Raw genomic sequence first — 23,503 nt, 5'->3', positions numbered from 1 at the left:
AGATGCGTTTGTATAAAGAAGAACTCTGTATTGTACTAGCATTTCTGTTAATTTTGTATGTATCGTACCGAGCAAGGTTGACCATTCTTCCCGTGAACGTACATGTTTCGTACAATTTTGTATTAAAAATATGTATACGGAGAAAGTTAAGAAGGAAGAAAATAAATGGTGACCAAGCTCCGTATTCTAACATACGCGATATTGTTTCAATGTGTTGTCACCGAGTAAATATTATAATTTTCGCAAACGAGGCTATTCGAAACATTCGCGAGAAAGATTCGTAAAGGACTGAAATATCCCATCGAAATTTAAACCATATACAAAACTGTTGAGAGGAATATTTACTCGTTTTGTGTTCGTGCCAGACCTGATTTCGAGATTCTAGCAGCAATTTCGCTGACACGGATAAGAAGTTAGACACAACTCTACGGGATACCGGATCAATTTGTCACCGGTGTCCCGTAAAAAAGAAAAGAAGAAAGAAAAATCAAGCAGACACACATAGATAAAAAGCTGCACATCGAGCGGATTTGGTCTCTTCTCTTTTTTTTTTTTTTTTTCCTTTCGGCGCTCGACGTGCTTTCTTTTCTCACGAAAGACCAAATAGAAAAATAAAAAAAAAGAAAAGGAAAAATGGAAAGATTGTTTCACACTAGGCGTGCTTGGGTACATCGTGTCATTCTGCCATTGTAGACGTATCGTTGCAAATTTATTACTTCGCTAGGGCACGGCGGTGTAAAGAGACAAACTTGTGCCGTGGCTATTCGACACCAACGAGATTACATCGATTCCAAACAAGAACGATATCATTGGATGCACATTCGTTCAAATAGATATTATGATACATCGAGGAAAAAGCAGCGGTTATACTTGATGCATACATATATGGTAGATAGTAAATGAATAGAAAAAAAAAGATAAAAAATAAGTCTTGAGATAAGAGGAACGGTGAGTGTGCTCGATATAAATATACAACAACTTTGTATTTTTTTTTTTTTTTTAATGCTTTCACACACACACACACAGGTAACTTTTATGTTTGGAGAATACGCGTCAGTCTTGTTCAACGCTTTATTTATTAACACAATGGCAGTTGTTTTTGCGAAAACGATACTTTACACTAACATCAACTTACGATATTGGTTTATGTTTTGTAACTTATTTACATACACATATATGCATATACACATACAGGGTTTCCTTTTTAACATTTCACATATTATCTGTATCGAGTGAATAACATATAGTGATAATAAATATTTAGAAAATACTTGTTTCATAGTGAATTCCTAAATGACTACTAAAATGTTTCAAATGGAATTATACATTTGATTTTTGTCATTATATTGTTGAACATATTAAGATGAATTCCATAAACATAGAATGTACTTTTACTTCAAATTAACAAAGTTGATAAACGTAGAACGTTGCTTGAAAATAATTAGTAGAGCAGTAGTTCACGAAAATCAATTAAACTAAAGCTATTAATTGGATTCTACAAAAGGGCGAAATCTTACTTGAACATGTATTTAAAAAAAAAATAGTCTTTAAAGTTTAGTATATACAAATTACATTATCGTCTATACTATAAATTATACTATTAATGTGTTTAATCCTCATTGATTTTATTAGACCAGGGATAAAGTGAGAAATGTTTTCAACGTGCTGTGTTTGTACGTATATACACCGTTCAAAAATAAACTGAGCGAAAAAGACAAGTATTATTACTTCCAGTATCATAAACTAGATTACTTTGCGAATAGAAGTATCAGTTTCAGTTTGATGAAAAGAATGTATACAATTCCATTAAAAAAAAAAAAAAAAAAAAAACAAAGCTACGTTAGCTTCGTAACGCGATGGAAAATGATATTTTCAAAATGTTCATTATCGTCAAACATTGTCCGATCGACACAGATAAATTTCAATTCGTAACTTTTTTCTGTTACATTGATTTCTTGCAAAAGGTTGGAAGAAATCGTTCGAGATATTAGTATGAACACTCCGTACGTATACATACATATATTATTTGTTATATGTAAAACAGTATCTTTTTTATTGAAATTAATTGAGAAACTATCTGTGAAAAGACTTCGTAACAGTAAACAGAACAGCGAATGGAACGATATATGTATTGAAAGTATAAGATATACATATTATCCTTGGGTCTGATTAAAATCAGACTCTACTACTAGTTTGCATCCAATGTGACCGCACTGACGTTCTGATAGTCGTGCCTTTAGTAGCCATGTGCGGATACTCAAAATTTACGAACGATTCTATCCTTAAGACGGGCTCGAATTTCTTTTTTATCGGACTTAACATAAGTGTTAAGGCTATATATTTAACTTTTTTCTACGTTAGATACATTGTTTAATTAATGAAATAATTAAATATTAGTTAACAACGAGAACAGACGCATATCATAGCGAAAGCGTCATAAACAAACTTTTACGTAGCAATCTATCAACTTCAATTTATAGCAAACAATTAATTTATATTTGTCGATTTATATCGAGATATAAATTTAGAATTTGAAAATTATTAAAAAGAAAAATTAGACGAATAGGTATACAATCTGATTGTATAAGATTTACCATTTCCTTCTAAACAAACTATCAATTTTGATTACCTTCATACTCGAGACACGTTAGAAAATATATTGAGAAATGTACGAAATGCAAATATGAAATTCTAAAATCATCAAAGAAGAAGAATTTTCTAAACAGATGTGTACAGTGATTTTATTGCCTTCTTTGCATTTTTTACTTACTCTATCAGCTGCTTATTTTTGAAAGAGAAGTTATTATGATTATATCACATTCGGCGACGCTATGGTTTCAGTAAACTACGAAACTCATTTCAAACGCAAATTGCTATCAGAGAACGATAGGAAGCGAAGAGATTGTGCAAATAAACAGAAACTCATATCCGTTGAGAATAATCGTTAAACACGAAACACATTGTAGATATCTCGAAATGATCATTTGGATTAAGTGTATTACGTTCATCTGGTTAAGTTTATCTTATTATTTTTGAATTAATATATCGCATATTTATGCAGGGTGTCGCGTTATGTTATCATTCCGACGCAAGTGATAAAATCTTTAATTCGAGAAAACTGTCGCGAAAAATTTGTGGAGATTTTAAAGGCGCAAAAATGCGCACAGAGTTCATAATACACAAGAATATAAAAATAGAATCTGTAAACAAACTACTTAAAATTTTATTTAAAAACAGAGATAAACTACTTAAATTTCATTTCTTTAGAAATGTTCATAGTAAAATTCCCTACATAAATACAATCTGCTTGTTCAATTCGAAGTGGAAAACGAAATAATGCAAATGCTACGTTCTAAAACATTTCTTCGAACAAAATGTAATTCCACAGATAATTGCGAAACGTGGGAAGATTTATAATGGAGCACGCTGTATTTTCTCCGCGTGAGACACGACTCGCGAATAAGATTAAAAATTGCAAATTCTCAATAAAAGATAATCAAAGATTTCCTCGCTCCACTCGAAACAGGAAACTAGACAAAATCGGTTTAAAGTATTGTTATAAAATTACACGTTTAAAGTATTTCGAACATTTTCCCAATACAAAATGTATTCGAGGGATAATTACGCTGGAAATCTATAGACAGACTTGGCTGCTCCAGATTAACGTACGAATCAAATTTTATCAAAAAAAATTATCCGCAACCTTACTTACTCCGTTAAAAACGTAACACCAACGATTCACAAAGAACATTACTGTCAACGAACATGCGTGACACCGTTTTGCTAAGATCCAACGAAAATCGAGCCCAGTCCGATCGCGGTAACATGAAACGCCCGTGCAAGCCTAGTCTTCAGGCGCGCGCGCGCGCGCGCGCACACGCACACTCACACACACAAAATAAAAGGAAACACATAGAAAAATCATACATCATAACGAGGACTGTATAAAAGATGTGACGACGTGACTTACGCTAGGTGTGGTATTGCCTTGGTTCACGTGCTGGGCCGGTACATCGTCGTGAAAGTAATCGTCGTTCTGAGTTCCGGGTACGCTCTGAGCAAAGTCCAGGAGACGACGGTTCGGGCTGTCCGGTGTGGTCGGCAGATCGTTAGGCAAATTTGGGAAGCAGGACGAGGCGCTGCGCCGATGTCGCGAGAGACTGTAATGCTCATAGTTACGATAACAGCCTGGCCCGGTCTGGGCAGGACCGCGTCCGCACGCGGATTCTCCCTCGGTGCTGTTACCATCCACGCCGGACATATTGTGACCTGGAAACAGGTTCCGCGTCCGTTCTATCTTTCACAATGCCGTAATCGGTAATCAACCTTGACGCAAGAATAGGCGAGGATTCGCTCCAACTTTTGCACTCGTCTTCGACAACGTACTCCAATAGAGAAAAAGAGAGATAAAGAGAGAGAGAGAAAGAAAGAGAAAAGAAGGGAGAGAGAAGGACAGATAGACAGATAGATATGTATAGAAGATGAGGAAGAAAAGAGGCATGCAGCGATATTTTCTCGATGAACGACGCTTTTTTGCTTTAACAAGTAGGCTTGGCTCGATTGTATACGAATAATGGGAATTAAATGTTTCGGCTTGGTCCGGCGTGGTAGGCTGGTCGTTAGGTGGATCAGGAGCATAGCAGGACAAGTATATGGCAAATCATAGATACCAGCGTATTAGCGAGCATTGCGTAGCACGATTACAAAAAGAATTTTGTCCCAGTTGCAATTTATGTACAGCATATTTCCTCTGATTGACGTGATTCCTTACGCCGAACGTTTAGGTATTCGTTGATGAAATATGAATTTGACGCGACTTTGAAAGCAAAAGTAAGACGATTCTTGGCGTGATCTTGTACTTTGATACTCTTCTGTGATTGATACGTCTTATTTAACACGTTGATTTCAATAGAATAAATTTTGAAAGCAAATGTAAGACGATCGTTGGATAGACTTTCCGATACTCAATTATCAAAATTCAAGTCTCTGTTCTTTCGGGGAAAGTATTACAACGTGTTGATCGATTATTGTGATTAGCTTTCACGATTGAATGACACATTAATACTGCATGTGACGTGTGGTGATTATTTTTTGCTCATTACAAGTAATGAACTAGAACATGAGCAGCTTTTCATTTTCATTCGCCTTAATTCCATTTTTGTTCGTTATATTAGCTATAGTGCTTATTACGTTTCGTTCAGAAGGATACGGTTCTCATCTGAAAAACTAAATTCTGATAATTGTATCACAGCGATTGGTGAAAATGATCGGTCGTTTCGAATAATTTACAAAATTTTCATATTGTACTATATGTACAACTTACGAATAAAAGATTGATCTTCGTCTTAATCGATTCCTCACCCATGATCTTTTCCTAAAAATCATCTTAATTTTGATTCAAAGATTTAACTGCAATTTAAAAATATCTTTCCTTTAAATATTCAAATGTACCATTTTGAGAATATTTTGTACATAAATGTGTTCCATGGTATCATCAGTGTTCTGATGTATTTATTCCCAATTATATCTAAGATCAATATTGTTTCATGAATATAAAACAATTTTAATTACAGAAAGAACAAATAATTAAATAAATATATATATACACTTGTATTTTTTGTTGATATCAAACGAACATACTTGCTAACAATAAAATTCCTATCAACGTTCGAAATATAAATCATCGACAAAGGTAATATCGATATAAACGATACCAATAAATTTTAATAGTGTTTGCTCACCATCCACGCCGGACATCTAACGATTTGGCAAGAGGCTCGATGTCCAGTTCGTGCGTTTTCTCGCACCTTGATAAGTTTATCAATTATGGCGCAGGTGCTATGACAAAAAAAGATGACTGATCGTGCTTAGTGTGTCAGGTGTTAGTTATCGCTAGAACTCCGAATACGGTCATTTTAATACCTATTCTCATACTTTTTTTTATTATTTTATTGATGTTCAATAGGTTTGTTGAAATATTGCAGATAGAAAGATTTCGTAACTGCACTTCTTAAGAAATTCTGCAAGATAATATGATAAAATTAATAAAAAATAATATTATGTAATTGTAAGATGTAATTGCGCAAAAGGAATGACATATACTTTTGAAATTCTGAGTTTGCATGAAATACGATAATATAAAAATAAATTATTTCCTTTACGTAGGGTGTCCCAGGCTTTTTCCACGAAACTGTGCCAATATATTTTATGAATATAAATGAGAGAAAAAGTATAGGAGTATAGGTTCATATACAAAAGCTGCGAAAAATATTGGTGCAACGGTCTATTTATCACAGCATTTACGTACTAGTTAATTATGTCCGAGTATATTAAATTTCGTATCGTTTTGTGGTATCTTCGTACGACTGTAGAAATTTGATGCTGCGAAAATGAAATATATACAATCTCATAAAAAATCGTTCTCGTTGGCGAATACACTTTGTAGCCACCGTAAATACTGCATTAAAAATTTATAACAAAAATATAATGGTTTCTCATTCGATGGAATATATGAACAGATTGATGTTGTACACATTTCCATTAACTTCATTTTAAAATGTTTTCCGTTCTCATAAATACAGGGTTGAGATCTGCGAGAAATTGAATATATTATATTATAAATTTCTCGTTAATTTCCTTCAATGCCTTTATTAACCTGTTTCGTAACACATTTTTAGAAATAAAAATAAAAAGGTATCAAATAAATATAGGCTCGTATAAATGTTTCATTAGAGACTTATATAAAAAACATAGCTAACGAAATATTTATTTCGTATTCCATATAACGGTTCAACGAAGATTAACCTTCGACCCTCGAGATCGCTCGATATCTCATCACATCATCCCTTCGGACCTTCACTCCTGGAGAAGAAAGTTCTCTCAACAAGAATTGATACTTGTCAGAAATTACTACAAGGCAGAGGTTTTTAATCTTTTCATAAATGCATACCATCGGCAGAAAAATTACAAAATTTCGGTATCAACAAGAAAAGAATATCTCGCATGATTACTTTCGATGACGATGAAATTTTTATACTGTACATTGTACAAATACAGTGGAGTCTCGGTTATTCGAGACCCGTTTAACCAAAGTTCCGTATTATCCGAGGTGCTTTAGAACTTTACAGTAACTTCATCTTTTTCGAAATTTTAACACGAAGAGCTTTTAAGAGCGCGAATTTAATATTTCTTAATTAATTAACCCTAGATAGATGTACAACATCACGCTATCAAAATGTTTTCTATATATTTTATCATACGAGCTGCGAACACTAATAGACTTTCTCGATTACCCGAGGTAGACCCCGTCCACGTCACATCGGATAATCGAGATTCTATAATTCATGTAACCCTCTCACGTACTACCAGTGGTACGTGTACCATTCATCGAAATTAAAGAGAAGCCGTGAGAAATTTTTAATGTAATAAATTCAATTTCTAATAGATGCGAATCCTGTATTTAAGTCTGGTAAATATTTTAAAATAGAACTGTCGGAAAATCAATATTCTCTACTTCGTTGTACATTTTAAATTTAAAGATGCAAAAATCCACGTAAGATGCAAAAATATACAGAATATAGAGTATTCGTTACAATATTCAATGGATAAAACTAAGCTTAAATTCCATCTGTTTAATAGCGTTGATAAAAATATTAATTTGTATGAGTATCCATAATCAAGTATTTCTGACCTTATATTTAGAGGATATTTTTTTTCTCATTTCTACTCACAGAATATTCTCGCACCAGTCTTGTGAAAAAACTTGTGATCACCCTACATATTTGATCAATTCAATGATGGGTTCTCTTTATAATCGCATAAGATCACCCTTCGTCGTAATTCGATATTCATTCGCAAAGTATAGAATTTTAAATAAAATACACGCGTCGATCGTATCAATCCGAAATATTCCGTGTAAAACGGCTGATCGTTCGTTCCTTGTATAATTTCATAATACAATTCAATATTTCGATACGAGATAATTAATCGCTTATAGAAGGAATAAAATCAATTAACACGAGCGCAATTCAACGAAACAATATTTATTTCGTTGAAATTATGAAAACACTGTGTTTGATGAAAACGATCGCCGTCGGTGTTCTACGTGGATAGGATGATATCTCTCAGGGTTTTAGTGTTAATATAATTGATTAACCTTTCTGGGTGAAGAAGAAGCGAAGTCCTGATTCAGTCCGGCGTGGTAGGCTGCTTTCTTATCTATACGTAGGCCGTATATCGAGAAAGTAGCGGAAGCGAAACCAAAAATATATCGATAAAATAGCTCGTTACCATCCACGTCGGACATGTCGTGAGCTTAGGTAGGTGCAATTAGTTTGTCGGCATCGACCTTGGCATAGAGTCGGTGATGTTCGAATCTCGGGCAAGTGTGCCGGGTGGTCGTTCCAAATGCGAGTGAGAGATCATTAGTTTGGAAGTTAAGTTTCGGTCTGTCCGGCGTGGTAGGTTGATCGTTAGGTTGACTGAGGAAGCAGCAGGAAAACGAGGCACCGCAACGACGCCACGAGGGACCGTAATGCTCATAGCTAGGATAACAGCCTGACCTGGTCTGGGCAGGGCTGCGTCCGTACACGGATTCCCCCTCCTTGCTGTTACCATCCACGCCGGACATATCGTGACCTGAAAACAGCCTCGGTATCCATTATGTTTTTCATTATGCCATCAATTCATCAACCTTGACGCAGGATTAGTGGGCTCATTTTCCAACATCTGTATGAGAATCGAGATTACACGAAACGCTAGTAGTCGAGATATGTGAATCGGATGGAATACGATTTAAGATGATTGTGTTTGTCATGTTGGCGTTCTTAGGAATCTACCAAGCAAAATCGATAGAGCAAAGGATTCCCAACCTGTAGGTCGCGACCTCCAAGGAGTCGTCAAGTTTTCTTCGTGGATCGCTACGGTTATTTTCACTTGCAACTATTTCTCTGCAAAAATTTATTTATTTATGATTCGCGGTGTTTTTTTTTTATTTTAACGCGGCTATGTTTTAACGGGGTGTTTTATCAGTGATCGTAACGTTACTTCTTAAAATCAATGGAAAGAAGAGACTTAAGGTCTTCGTGCGGATATTCGGAACATGTTAAGGGAGTATTCTACTGCATATTTTCGCTCAGAGAATCGATCTTTTCGTGTTCCTAAGCGTAAAGTAGTCTTGACTTAAGGAAAAAGGAAAGCAAAGGAAAAAGTGGACCAACGTGTATACGGGACTTTGTATGTGGAATTTTGTATATCTAGTGAAAGTTGAAAATGTTGAGATTTTTTTAATTACTGCCTTTTTTTCACTCTGCTACTAGCTTCGATATAGACAAACTTATGTCGATCAAGAATTTTTTTGGTTTTTTTAATGTACAGGGATCAGCATAATGATCAGGATCATGAAGCTATGAGAAGATCGTTTTTTAAACGAATGCGTTTGAGGATATACAGTGCTGTTAATTTTGATTATTTCTCTTTAAAGATATTTTCAAATGTCGCTGAAACATGGACAAGTATACGTACAAGGTAATTATATCGGTAGGATTATTTAATGATTTTTTCTAAAAATACTAAAGAAAGTCTATAAACCGTGTCTTACAGTAGAATATCTCCTTAAAGGTCCGCCCTATTATACGCATAATCTACTGCTCAGAAGTACGTGAACACTTGCTTATTGATGACCTACATTACTAAGATCGTGAGTTAAAGTGTCAAACATTATGAGACAATTTCGTTATTTAAAAAGTTCACTATTTTCAACTTGCCTCGCTGTCAAGTTACAAGCTACATGCATGGAGAAACTATTGTGATTAATTACAGCAATAATATTAAAGATCAATTAACATTTCAACAAATCGCGTACTTAATTTTAATATACCGTTAATAAAGTTTTAAATAAACAATTTAAATTTCATGCAATACATTGCAACATTTGAGCATTTCTAGATAATTCTTTTACGATATTCGTTGTTGTTAATTCGCAACCTGGTGCCTTCTTTACTAATAAACTCCATGAGAGTCTATCCTAATTACAAATAAATTAATTAAAATGAAATATGATATATGCCTGTTGATTTCACAAGAACATGATAAGCATACTATTGATCGTTAGTTTGTCGTTAATTCATATATTTTAGTAGCATTGGTATACCGTTAATAAAAATCGATCAAAGTGTCCACATATTTAAGACCAGAAGGTTTATCAAACACTCTGTGTTATTCTAATTCTACGTTATGGCAAGATCATAATATTTTTTTTCAATTTCGACCACGGTAGACCTTGACTCACTCCCTGAAAATAACGTTAACAGTATAAATACTTTGATTCTAATGAGAAGGGGTCGCGACTCGCAAGAGGTTGAGAAACACTGCGATAGAGAATGAAAATAACACGATCGATGAATGACAATAGTTTTGTTCTGTGTCCTCCCATGATTCATGAATATTTATGAATATGGTGCAGTTTACATTTAATGAGAAAGTCAATAAAGAGGGTGGTCAGTGTTTCTCTAGCAGTGTGGTCTCGCTTTACCTTGCTCCTGCGCCAGAACTGATAAATTCATCATTCTTGCGTCAGGGTTGATAAATTGTTAACGTTTCGTTACGATAAAACTTGCGATCTTCCATTTTTTGGCTATCGCACACGTGTGTTAGTATTAGTATATTTATGATCGGAGTAAAACGAATGAGAAGAACACCGTTAATGGGTGTAGAGAGTGATAAGGTCCCGCTCAGTATCACTCTGGAGTACGATCGCGCCTTGTTAACTGGAATAATGTTCACATCGCTATTTTCCATTCTAAACGCCACTGAACTGTTTCTAATTAATTTCCTTTTTGTTAAATCCCTGGACATATTTGAGATTCAATAAAAGTTAGCGAAAGATACAAGGAATTCCAGTTAAGCAGGTGAAACTTTTGAGGTCTACGTGTGCGCAACGAAGGTATGTGACGATGTACAAAGAATATTAGGGAACAACGAAAAAAAAAAAAAAAACGAAAACCTTCAGTAGCACGAGAGAAAACGATCCGATTAGATCGTTAATTGGCAAACAGCAAGTCGCAGTCGTAGCCGAGTTTTCCCGACTATAACGCGAAAACGTTGATCTCGTGATGGTGAAGCACATATACTCGAGATATGATACGTTTCAACGATATACCAATCTTCAATGTTTCAATCTGTTGACCTTCCGGTAAAAAATTATATTTTATACACTTATTGTATTATATTGTATATATTGTATATATCTTATCTTATATATTAATATCTTGTATCATTATATAAGGTTTGATGCACTGAAAGTACAACCGGAAGAGAATGATCTCGTATGAAAAAGAAGTCGAAAAAATAGAAGAAAATTTCTCTACGCGATATTTCGTTCTCGAGAAATAATTAAGTATAAATATTTGCCTAGTACGTTTGCATTCGACTATCTATATTTTCATATGTGTTTTCTTGAACCCAATCATTTCAGACCTTAATTAGTAAATTCTGATAATTGTTTGTAGAAAAAACAAAGTTGTCTGAGGGAAAAACCATCCTTCTTTCGGTAATATTATTTTTGAAAGCTATGACCAATGAAAGAGGATTTTCCTATTATTTAATTGGTGATTTATCGAAATACATCCAGCTATAGTACCTAGAAAAGTAGTAGATAAATTCATAAAAGCAGAAAGATAAAATTAACAAATTATTTATCAGACTAGTAATTAGTATAGAGTATGATATATAATATAGAATATAAGTAGCATTGCACATAAAATTTTAATCTTAATTTTCATTTAACACGCTATACTAAAAAACCTCATCAAAAGTATGGAAGTGCATATAAAATTACCAATAAACATAGTGGAAACATCGAAAACGTAATAGTAGAAATTTCTTAGCAATGAAAACATTTTTACTTCCATTTCAGGTTGTTATATTTATGAGACATAACTAAAATAGTATTTTTGCGATAAAATTGATCGTTCCCATTAAACCACCATAATGTTGTATCTCCAAAAGCTTACTTGTACACCACAAATACGCTGCATAAGGTACGTTTATGCTAAAATTCTTCACCTTAAGTTTATGTGAGTATCGTTTCTATCGAGTACCGAGTACCAATATAAAACATTAATAAAATACCATTTTCGCAATCGATCATCGTCAACTGCTCCCATAAAGTAAATTTATTCTAGTGTTCTTTGCCTTAAAATACATACGAGTACCATATCAAGCGAGTACATATATTTATAAAACGTCAACAGAGTAGCATTTCTGTAATCAATCATCCTCATCCGTATCATCTTATTCTGATTTATTATCAAATATATTATACCTATTCCCTACAATTTACTCATGCACCAACTATTACTATCAAGTAAATTTATTCTAGTTATTCTAATTTTCTTTATTTCAATGTTCTTTACCGCTAGATCGTATCATTCGATTCTCAGAAGATCGGTGTATTTTCAGAGCGTATCATATAAGACGAGTAGTAAGTGTGTATATCCTCCTCGTGGTCCGTCGCTTACCAGTATCGACGATGACATCGATGAGATCCATGCTTTTGGCGAAGGCATCCCTCAGGTTGATGTGATGGAACGAAACGATGCTGCCCTCCCTCTTTGCCCTTTCAAGAGCCTCTCGCCTCTTGAGGGCTTTCTCCCGTCTCATCTGGTTCTTGTAGAACTCGGCGAAATTGTTAACGATAATGGGAATGGGCAACGCGATTACCAGGACACCACATATACAACACACACTGCCGATCACCTTGCCGAGCGGGGTCGTGGGGTAGATGTCGCCGTATCCGACGGTGGTCATCGTGATGCCCGCCCACCAAAAGGTTTCTGGAATGCTTATGAATTTGGTCCCGGCCTCATCCTTTTCAGCGAAGTAGGCAAGACTCGAGAATATAAGGACGCCCATCGCCAGGAAGAGCATCAGCAGGCCCAGCTCCTTGTACGAGTTACGCAAGGTGAAGCCAAGGCTCTGCAGCCCGGTCGAGTGGCGGGCCAGCTTCAGGATCCTCAGGATCCGCATTATACGAAAGATTTGCACTACCCTGCGCACGTCCTGGAACTGGTCGGTCGCGTTCTTGTTCGTCTCGACCAGGAACAGAGATACGAAGTACGGCAGTATTGCCAACAGGTCGATCACATTTAGACCACCCTTGAAGAACTTCCACTTGTCCGGCGAGGCACTGAACCTAAGCATGTACTCGAGGGTAAACCATGTGATGCACACAGCCTCCACTATGGCGAGCTGCGGATTGTCTTGAAAGTTCCCCTTCTCATCATTCACTTGCATACTAGGAATGGTGTTGAGAGTTAGTGCGATCGTCGAAAGCACAATAAAGAGTATTGATATCACAGCTATCACCTGGAAAACCGACGGATCAACCGGTCAAATACCGACATCGTCAGATCGCTTCATCTCCTACTATTCTTGCTGCGATTAAACTAAAATTACCGCACCTTTTCTAGAACTTTCCGTCGACTGGCTATCGTATATATTTCTTTCTTTTCTGTCTTTCTACGATCGAACGTTTCTGTTTCGTGTGATTTATTATATTTTCCATGTGTAATTTGAACGGAACGTAGTGGAATGACAAAATTGAAAATAGTAACGGTTCCTAAATCGTTATCGTACAGGAAATAGCCAATGAAGTAGACTTCGGTAGACGAACGTGAAGAACGGAAGAAGAAAAACTCCGTGTAGTTTGTAATTGTATTACCGTGTTTACCATATTTATGATACTTTTTCTTTTTTCTTATTATCGTACGGAAGTCGACAAAAAGCTGGATCAGAAATAAGAATTCCAACCGTCAACCGGAGATACGTATCTCTTCACAACGTCTAGACTCGGATATAACATGGAAATACTTCTCAACATGTGAATTATCGGTGAAATACGAAGAAAAATATAATAGTTTTATTTATAGCCTGCTCTTTTTTTTATAAGCAACAACAACTACCAAAAAACAGAGTAAATACCAAAAGCTCTCACTGCACGAAAGCGTTCAAAAATATGTACCAAATTATACACCAAATACAATAACAACATATTCGATCACTGACAAAATAGAAGGAAAGCGTAAGTAGTCTGCTTATATGTACGAAAAAATGTACAATACGAAGCAAGCAACAATTTGCGTACGTAAAGAAGCTTATTTTTCCCAATACAATGTTACCCTCGTATAGAACAACGACCGACGTGCCGTTACGATAAGAAGCGGGTTTTTATCGTTCGAATCTTCGATTCAACGCCATCGTTACTTCAATAACGAGGTTTTTAAAAGAGACAGTAGTGCAAAAAGGGCCCCATTGTAGACGACTGTACGACCAAGGATAAAAAAGAATACGCTCGAAACGTTTGTCGTGGATCCTCCAAACGACTTCGAAACGATGCGTCGAGAAAATAAGGAAAAAAGGAAGGGGAAGGATGTAATGTGGACTGCTATAACGTTCTAAAGCATTTCCTGCGAAACTGAGGACTCGAATGAACCCAGTGAACAGAATCGCTGAAAACTGCCATAGAAACGTATAGATACCCAGATGTTTGCACCAAAGAGTATCTTCGTCGTTTGAAGGCAGTCTGCCCGACGTCGCTCGACTTATACAAGTTGTATTTTGTACATTGTTCGGCATGCGTATTTAACACATGTTTCATTTACTCCCTTCAAAACCCCGCTCCCTTTGGTTCACACCCTCAACCAAGTCTCGAAAACGAAAAAAAAAAAAAATAAAAATAAAAGAAGAAGAAGAAGAGTAGATAAAATAAATGCCCGACCAACCGAAGCTAGTTCTCTCGTGTCCTATAATAACCTGCCACGCTAGTGCAATCGCTACAAAGCGAAATCAATTCGTTGCTTCGGGGAAATGTAGCAAAAATTACCGCGAGTCTGTTTAACTGAAATAAATATAGGCGCTCGCTTCGCATATTTATACTACGGGTAACACAAACTCGTACACTCGGAAGTAAAGCTTTACCATCGCGTTGTAAAGGATCGAACTTTTAATCAATTAACCCCTTGCGATCTCTACTATCGTTTGCTTTTAACGTATAAAATCTGCTGGATCACAGGCTCGGTGGAAATATTTGAGTCGAAAATATGAAAGTATAAACAGTCGAATCGCGAACAATCTTCAAAAGTAATTTACCGGGTATAAGCCAATTTTTGGAATAAATTATTCAACCTAACTCAGATCGCAAAAGATTAATCTTGTTATTGTTTTGTTATTGCTTTATGAATATGTTACCTGGTATTATCTTGAAAATGGTAAAAAAAAAAAAAATGTGAAACTACGTTAGCGTAATTTGAAGAATCTATCGTCGTTTCTGTTTAGTAAAATGTCCGAAGTTGTTTGGCTTCCGAGTGTGTAAGACTTTGGTGCTAGTCGATAAAGCGAAAGGTGAAGAAGAAAAGGAAGTTACGAAGGGATTGTTGTCACATCGGCAGCTTCTCATGCAATCAGCTGCGATGCTTTCCGCAAATACACCGATGAACTTCTGTTAGTCGTGGAGGAATTGGCGTACTCGTGAGTTTAGTCAAAAAGGTACGTAAAGAAATGAAAATAATCGACGAAGCTTGCGTTGGTGCAAGCTTGTGCGGAACACTCCTTGTGCAAGATATCGAAACTCTTTGCAGAAAGCTGTGTTATGCGATCTTTTTATAATATCGTTAAATGGGTTAAATATAGGGAAAAAAAGGAAGAAAGAGAAGACTCGTAAAGTTGGAAGAAAGAGAAAGCTTACAGCATACATTTGTTGCAAAACTAATGTAATCTTGTAAAGATTTAAGAGAACTGATGCGCGTAAAAAAGCGGTCGATGAGAGATAATAAGCCGTCTTTATGTTCTTCTAAGGCCAATTATAGATGGATCGTTGCCGAATTACTCACAGCTTTTGCTTATTCTCGCAATCGTGCTACGAAAATAATTCGTTCGAGATGACTATTGAACGCATTGACAAGCTTATAAAAAGAAATATTTAAACCGTATGATGAAATACTTTTACACGACCGTCCATAAATATTTGGACATCCTGTGCAATTTAATTAAAAGATTATTTCGTTATAGTTGTTAAAGTTCGAGTGCAAAATCATCTCTTTGCTGATAACATTTTACTTTTTGACACAACAGCGATTAAAATCTTCGCTGAATTTAAATCAAAACAGCGTGTCTTCCTTTAAAACTTCATGTTTATACATGATAAATGGTTGACACTTTTATGCGACTAGAAATATATATTTCAATCGCTCTAAAACATCCAATATTAGATAGTCATTTAAAGTCACTAAATTCATGTGTCTACGTAGGATCAATCTTCGTCTAAATTCAGTTATTACTCTTTTATTTATACTAATTAACATTATCCATTTCTTTCATTAATATCAATCAGCTGTATATGGTTGTTAAATATCATAGGCTAACATTAGAATTTTTTTAAAGATATATTTTATAAATTTGTTCAATATGAATGTGTCCAAATATTTGCAAACGGTACCCCGGCTTTCTACAGTCAAACTTTGTCGATGTTTTACATATCTAATAAAATAAGAAAAATACTATAGTCAAACAAGTAACTACTAAACGTCGACTAATACGTAGCGTTAATATTTCATCGCTGTCAGTTCCGCATTCACAGAAACAGTGAAACGACTACTTAACCGCTGGTTATGTCGTGGATCTATTCCAGCTTGATATTAGAATAACCATAAGTCTATTAGTTATTTAACAGAATTTAGTCCTAATCACGATTCCTTTAATATTTCTACAGTATTTTAATGAAGCTTCATACGTTTATTAATTTTACGATTTTTGATTTATATACAAGCTTTTCTTGCTTATACCAACAAAACATATAATGACAAAGTTTGAACTTTAAAATGAATAATTTCAGCATAATCTTTTACAAATGTTTTAACATTTTTCTCTCTAGAGTACAGATGTTATCTCAAATTTTGGATACGTTAGATCGTAATTATCAACATTGATATGTTGTACAAATTATTATCATGCACGTTTTGCGGAGTATGTATCTTGTTTTCCAATTTTGGTAGACCCATACTGGTTAACATTTTAAAGCGCGCGTCATTTTCTAGAAGCAAAGCGGGGACAGATAGAAACTATCAATACTCGATGATACAAATTTTTCTTCTCTTCGAGTTGTACTTCGCTAAAAATACTTAAGCTCAAGTATATACATATATATATATATGTAAATAAAGCAATAAACTGTAGCGGTTCGGCGCAAACCATCGTTCGACATGTTATTTTCTTCGAAAAAATAAACAACTGACACTGCACAATTATGTTAAAACAGATGAACTTACGTTTCTTTAAGAAGAGACTGAAGTCTTTGATTGCTGTCTTTGATACTTAATATGCACTCGTGTTATATAAATTAAAGTAATCTTACGTTACGTTCAAACCTTATAAATGAGGCTGTTTAAAAAATAGAAATCTGTTATTGTAAAAATTGGGTTCCACAGCTTATAATATTAATCAGAATATTATTTAATTTGATAAATATTACGTAATAATATTATTTATGGCTGATTCTTATTTCGCTAGGAAGCACAACCTTAATGAAGTAATTACCGAGTAGTTATTCTTGAATGCTATTTGATTTTATCTGCCTTGCATGCAGAAAATGACCTTCGACTTTACGCGTTAACTAGTACGTGCCCTTTGGATGTTTGTAAAATCAGATCTATGCGAATCTTTTAAAATTCTGCTTAAACCTTTTACTCTTTCAATAATTCTATTTCAAATCTTTTAAGTTTCGTTTAAAAATATACAAAATTAACATCAATATTACAATTATTATTGCCGAAATTAAATACATAAATACAGGAAATATCTGTACCTATATCGACTGTTTAATGAATAATCAATAGAACTGAAATAGTAGATACGTTTTAATCGACGAAAATAATTATCAAACATCGTACCAACATGTTTCACAAATGTATCAACTTAACAACTTTACTTACTCACACTGTGTTGTGTTTTTTCAAATTTTCATTTATAATATATAAAGAGAAAAAAACAAAGTATACTTTAGTATATTTTCCATTAAGCGATAGAGGGTAAAAATTGCAAAGATTAAAAAGTGAGAAAAGGCATTAACCTGCCCCTGTCTCCTGTTCAGATATAAAGTCATTTTGACTTATAAGTGTATCGATATATTACGAATAAATAAATAACGTCACTAAACGAATCTACGTAAATGAAATACGATTCAACGAAGCTAATAAAATTTCAAAATTCGCATAGACCCGGATACAATGAAATCTCCATATAATCACGTATTTTTTAGTCGATTCATAACACGATCGTTATATCGTAAATAAACGACTTCAACAGAACAGATGATCGCATCATCTCGTCATCGAATAAATTTCTTCTGCGCGAGACTTGCCTTATACTCGTGTGATTACTCGGTCACGTACAACGTACGTAGGAACTCTTTGAATAGGGAGATTGCACTGTATTATTCAAACGCAAAGGATTCGATATGGACAAAGAAACTAAGAGTTGTGAGAAGACCCAATATCTAACGTTGCCGATGACTATAACCATACACTTTCAGAAGTAGCTACAGTTATTGACCAACGGTCCCTTACGTGGTTTAAATATAGTGGAAAATCAATAGTTTCTGTAATATTGACGCTCGAAGGAGAAATGTTTGGACGTACGGTAAGGAGTTCTCCAGGGAGTGACTCCTCCGCGAAACTTCTTCGACGAAGAGCGTTTCCGTTTCTTTCCATTAAAGCGGTTAACGTGACGTGCTGGGTACCGATAAGTCGGATAAAAGCAATGAAAATTATCATCGTGTCACATCGAACGTCCACATCTATGTAGCTACAAGTGAATAGGATAACAGAGAGTCACGGAAAATAATGTTACAGGATATAGGTATATATATACATATATGTATTATATATATGTATCGTACGTTCGTGTGAATAGAGAAAATCTTTGGTGACAATCTGGAGTTAGTGATAGGATAAAAGGTGCTATTTCAGTACCCCGCATAATACTGTTTCATCTTGGAGCAACAGTGTGTGCAATGTGTATTGTTTGTGGTGTATATGGCAAGTATTAATATGAGACAACATATTTGTAAAAAAAATTATGTCGCCTAAGTACCTCACAGATTCTCTTGCACAGTTGTTACACGTTATAGTTAGCTTGTTAGTACTACGAATTCAACGTGTACACGAAAAGAAATATCTCCACTATGGTCTACGTGGTAATCCGTTTGTGATCTATCTAAAGATTAATTCAGTGTGCGCGCTAACATGTTATATACTCTTTTTTGCTAATCCTACGTCGTCTATGTATAACGTACACGTGCTTTTGTAACGAACATTGGAATTAGTTCTAATTGATTCTCTTTCTACGGCTATGTGCGAATATATTTCTTTTCGAGCAACGTCAAATTCGTTATGTTAATGCTGGTCCATTCCATTTACGCTGGATGATTATGCATTTACATTAGCGACAATTACGTTCTTTTTCTTTTTATGGTAAATATATAAATATATATACATATATTATATACGGTATATATATGTATATATATATATTTCAATAAGCACATATCGAATTGAATTCGCTGGTAGCGAAATTACTATTGACATCTCACAGGGAGCGGTGTCGAGAAAGAATCTACGTGATACCTGGTAATCGCGTATTATGCACTCCCATTATCATCGAAGGGTCAAACATGATGATTCGTTTAAAAGTTTCATTTTAGAAGACGACAAATTTTAAGACTAAGAGGTAAAATATGCTAGATTATACAACAAATGAGATTAGTAATGATGCTGTTAACACCACCTAGAAATAAAATACATATTACACACATCGACACAACGACTGTTGAAAAAATTCGATTAATCTCCTCTATATTGGATATTAATTAAAACTCTGTTCTATTTTACATTTCAACCTTATATACGTATGTCTACGACTTATGTACGTATACATATGTGTGTATATACATTTCTATGTACATATGTATTATATATACACATATATACATACACATACACTTTACTGCAATCACATAAAACGTTATTAATATAGATAGCATAATTATAGTATATCGATATGGGAAGGTTCGTCTAATCGATACCTGGTAATTAATGAGTAATGATAATGCTCGATCAACGCGCGTGATTTCGATCTGGCTTTGCTAGGGAAAAGCAAAATCGATTTTCCAATTTTTCATATTAGTATATTAGCAAGTGAAATCGATTAACTAATAGTTAGCGATAAAAATTTATCAGTAATCTGTAAATATATACAAGTGTACTGTGTACAGCTTGAAACGGCATGAAATTATTGTTAATGAAGAACACAACATGCAAAGATTTCTATTTCTATTAGCTGATGCTTATTGATAATTTTATAGAAGAGGAGAAATGATTTACAAAGTGATCATTAGTTGTTTTCATTCGTACTACGTTTAACGTATCGTCGAAAAGACTAAGAAGGAAAAGTCCGTAATTTCCAGTCGTCCATTTTTATACAACTTTTAGAATACGTATTAGGCATCTTCTTTTTTACAAGTCATGATATTCAAAAGTTTTCCGCTTCGTACATATTTTCCCGTTCATCATACACAGCGATACAGTTGCCGAGCATTAAATTCATTCATTGGTGTAAGACAGTTATGAAAAAAGTAAGTAGATTAGTTAATTATTCATTAACTCCATAATATTTCGAAGAAGTATTTTCTTCGTTTCTCGAGGTAATTGATAACGTTGTATTAAAAAAATGAAAATTACGATAGTGTTTTATATTCTGAAATTTACCTAAATTGCTTATAATATATTTTATATCATGAAATTAATTTTTTTAATTACTATTAGCACCAACCACAAAAAATGAAGAAAAGTATGATTGAGAAAATTATATTTAGTTATAGTTTGCCTATCATAGAACAAACTATGACCGTTTTCATAATGCTATGACAACTACGAGAAATTCAAAAATAAATAAGTCAAAAACTTTTGAATATCTGTCACTATATGACGTGGAAGAAGCTAACTACATATCTAAGAGTTGCAAAAAATCGGTGACTCAAAATCGGGACTCTTTTTCTGCAAGAAGTCAAACGGAACAACCATCGTCAGTCATTATATCATTATAGCTAGAGCCAGAATCCAAATCCGATCTGTTGATTTACTATTTTAGTTGTAATTCTCTACAGCGATATCGGGTACAAAATCACATACGTCGCAAATGTTCTCACTACTCTTTCGTCTATATGAGAGCTACATCGAATCGATGCTCTACTATCAACTTAATAATACCTTTCTTCAAATTATGGCTCCAGCACAAACTGTAAACGTGGAGACAGTGTAAGTAAATTAGTGAACAAAATGTAAGACTATTCTCACATAATAAAGTATCATAACAAATTAATCGATTTTCCAATGTTAATCGAAATAAAAATCGATTTAATTGCTCAAACTGTTTGGCAATTTTTATTTTGCGCAAACAACTGAAAGGAATATAGTATCATTCTATTAGATATCTTGCAATTACGAAAAAAAAAAGATCGATAAATCGTTTAAAACTATAACGATAATCGATAAACTGAAAAGAAGAAAATACCACTGAATCTGAATATTTGTTCAATTTATCCCCAGTACACACGGTGAAAAATTGATCTAATTAACTCTTGCTGCAAGCTTCCAATGAAATGCAGAAAGAGAAGTGGAAAATTTTGAATGTCCTATCAAATTAGATTCATAGAACGAATCCGTAAAAGAATCTAGGACAAGATTACAAAGGACCATCCTCGAATATGGCAGCCCATCAATGCTAAACGACATATTGTTATTACGACAAAATTTTGGCTCAAGTTCAAGATTCTTCTTCTCAGAATTCGATCTTGGAATACCTTCCCAATTTTTCTCCGGCGATTCATTCCGGAAACTTCCTTAACCCGATACACGTACGATTATCGATCCGATTTATCATTTAATAAAGGCAATAAGGCTCATACTAATGTACAAGAACACTTTTTTGACCATTAACAATATCACTCACCCTTGCAGCGATGGACGTGGTCGGTTTCTCCAATAGATCCCACAGACACTTCTGATACTGCGCGCACTGTCCTTCACCGAATTCTTCCTCTTCCCTTTGCCTTAGCGACTCTGCCTCTTTCCTCATCTCCTCGTGCACGTGCTCCTTCCTCTGGTGGTACTTGTGTTGGCAACAACTCTCGAGATAGAGCTCGTCGACGCCCCAATACTCGAGATCGTCACTGAACGCCAGTACGCACATCTCATCGACGAGATGCAGCTTGCCGGTACGATAGAAATTTAAGATGGAACTAAAGGACTTGGGATGGCGATCGAAGAAATACTCGTTGTCAATAAGGGAATAATCATCGCAAAGTTCGGTAATCGCCTCGTGGGTGTTGCAATCCTTCAGCCGGCCTAGACGCGTGTGAGGCAGCCTCTCGAGGGTACGCCATAGTACCTCGTGTTTAACCCCACCGACGTTGATCGAGACCCGTCGGTTAAGGGCCTTCGACCTCATGATCATAAACGGCTCAGGCGGTAGGGACGTCATCGACCTCGAGTAGGCACGCTGCTGCTGCATCTGCAGCGGCAGGGGCGGCGGCGGTGGCGGCGGCGGCGGCGACGGCGGTGGCGGAGGCGGCGGCAGAGGCGGCGGTGGCAGGTTGACCGGCGCCACCGAACCGGTCGGTCCTACGGATGACGAAAACGGAGCATACCGAACCTCCTTGTTCATTCCACCACCTCCTCCTCCACCAGTTTTTCCTCCTCCGACAACAGCAATCCCTCCTCCCGTCACTCCTCCGCCCATGCTAACCCCTGACCCTACTACCGCGTTTATTCCACCGCTTCCTACTGACCCAACGATACCGACTCCTCCAAGGGCTCCTCCTCCGCTACCGGTGCAGCTAGCGATCGACGCACCGGCTGCACCAGCCCGCTGCAACGTCGTCGTGCCGCCACCCTCGAACACGAAACCCTGGTCGGTGCCGATGTAGGGCACCGTGCACGACGACGACGACGATAGCACCGGGCCCGTGACCACGGCGCTTCCATTACGTTCCCCGTCCGCCAGTGTTAAGACGTCTTCGAACCTCTTTTCACTTAGCATCAAATGTACCAGCCGATGATCACACCGACACGCCGGCTAAACGTAACGATCTCTCGCTTCTCTTTCCACGCGAACCTCTTCTTTTTCTTCCTCCTTTGTCCCGTTTGTATTCTTGCTGTTCCTGCTTCTCGTCGTCTTCGATTTCGTCTTCTTCCTCTCCTTCTCCTTCTTCGTCTTCTTCCTCCTCCTCCTCGTCCAGGTTACCCTTCTTGTGCTTCATCCGTACCTACGTCTGTGCCCTTCCGTTGGCTCGGTAAAACCGCGCCACGTCATAATCTGTACAGAAAAATTCGGAATTTTGAATTCATTTGGCGATGAGCTATGATATGATTGGACGGCGGATATCTATGCAAAT

The 23,503-nt window shown here is 35.8% G+C and overlaps 1 protein-coding gene across 8 annotated transcripts in view; it reads right to left on the bottom strand.

Moving 5' to 3' along the window:
* The window catches only part of LOC126925681 (potassium voltage-gated channel protein Shab), a 67,823-nt gene that overhangs the window by 32,693 nt on the left and 11,627 nt on the right, over positions 1–23,503 (bottom strand). For all 8 annotated transcript variants that reach the window (XM_050741548.1, XM_050741544.1, XM_050741535.1 and 5 more), the window contains exons 3-5: positions 22,060–23,424; positions 12,519–13,365; positions 3,971–4,269 (exon numbers count right to left, since the gene is read on the bottom strand). In XM_050741548.1, the coding sequence (XP_050597505.1) occupies positions 3,971–4,269; positions 12,519–13,365; positions 22,060–23,148 (2,235 nt within the window). In that variant the 5' untranslated portion in view covers positions 23,149–23,424. The remainder of the gene's footprint in view (positions 1–3,970; positions 4,270–12,518; positions 13,366–22,059; positions 23,425–23,503) is intronic.

Source organism: Bombus affinis, chromosome 2 (assembly GCF_024516045.1).
Source record: "Bombus affinis isolate iyBomAffi1 chromosome 2, iyBomAffi1.2, whole genome shotgun sequence".
Taxonomy (NCBI): Eukaryota; Metazoa; Arthropoda; class Insecta; order Hymenoptera; family Apidae; genus Bombus; species Bombus affinis.
Note: the sequence above shows the minus strand (reverse complement) of the source record. Positions and strands in the feature narration are given on the sequence as shown.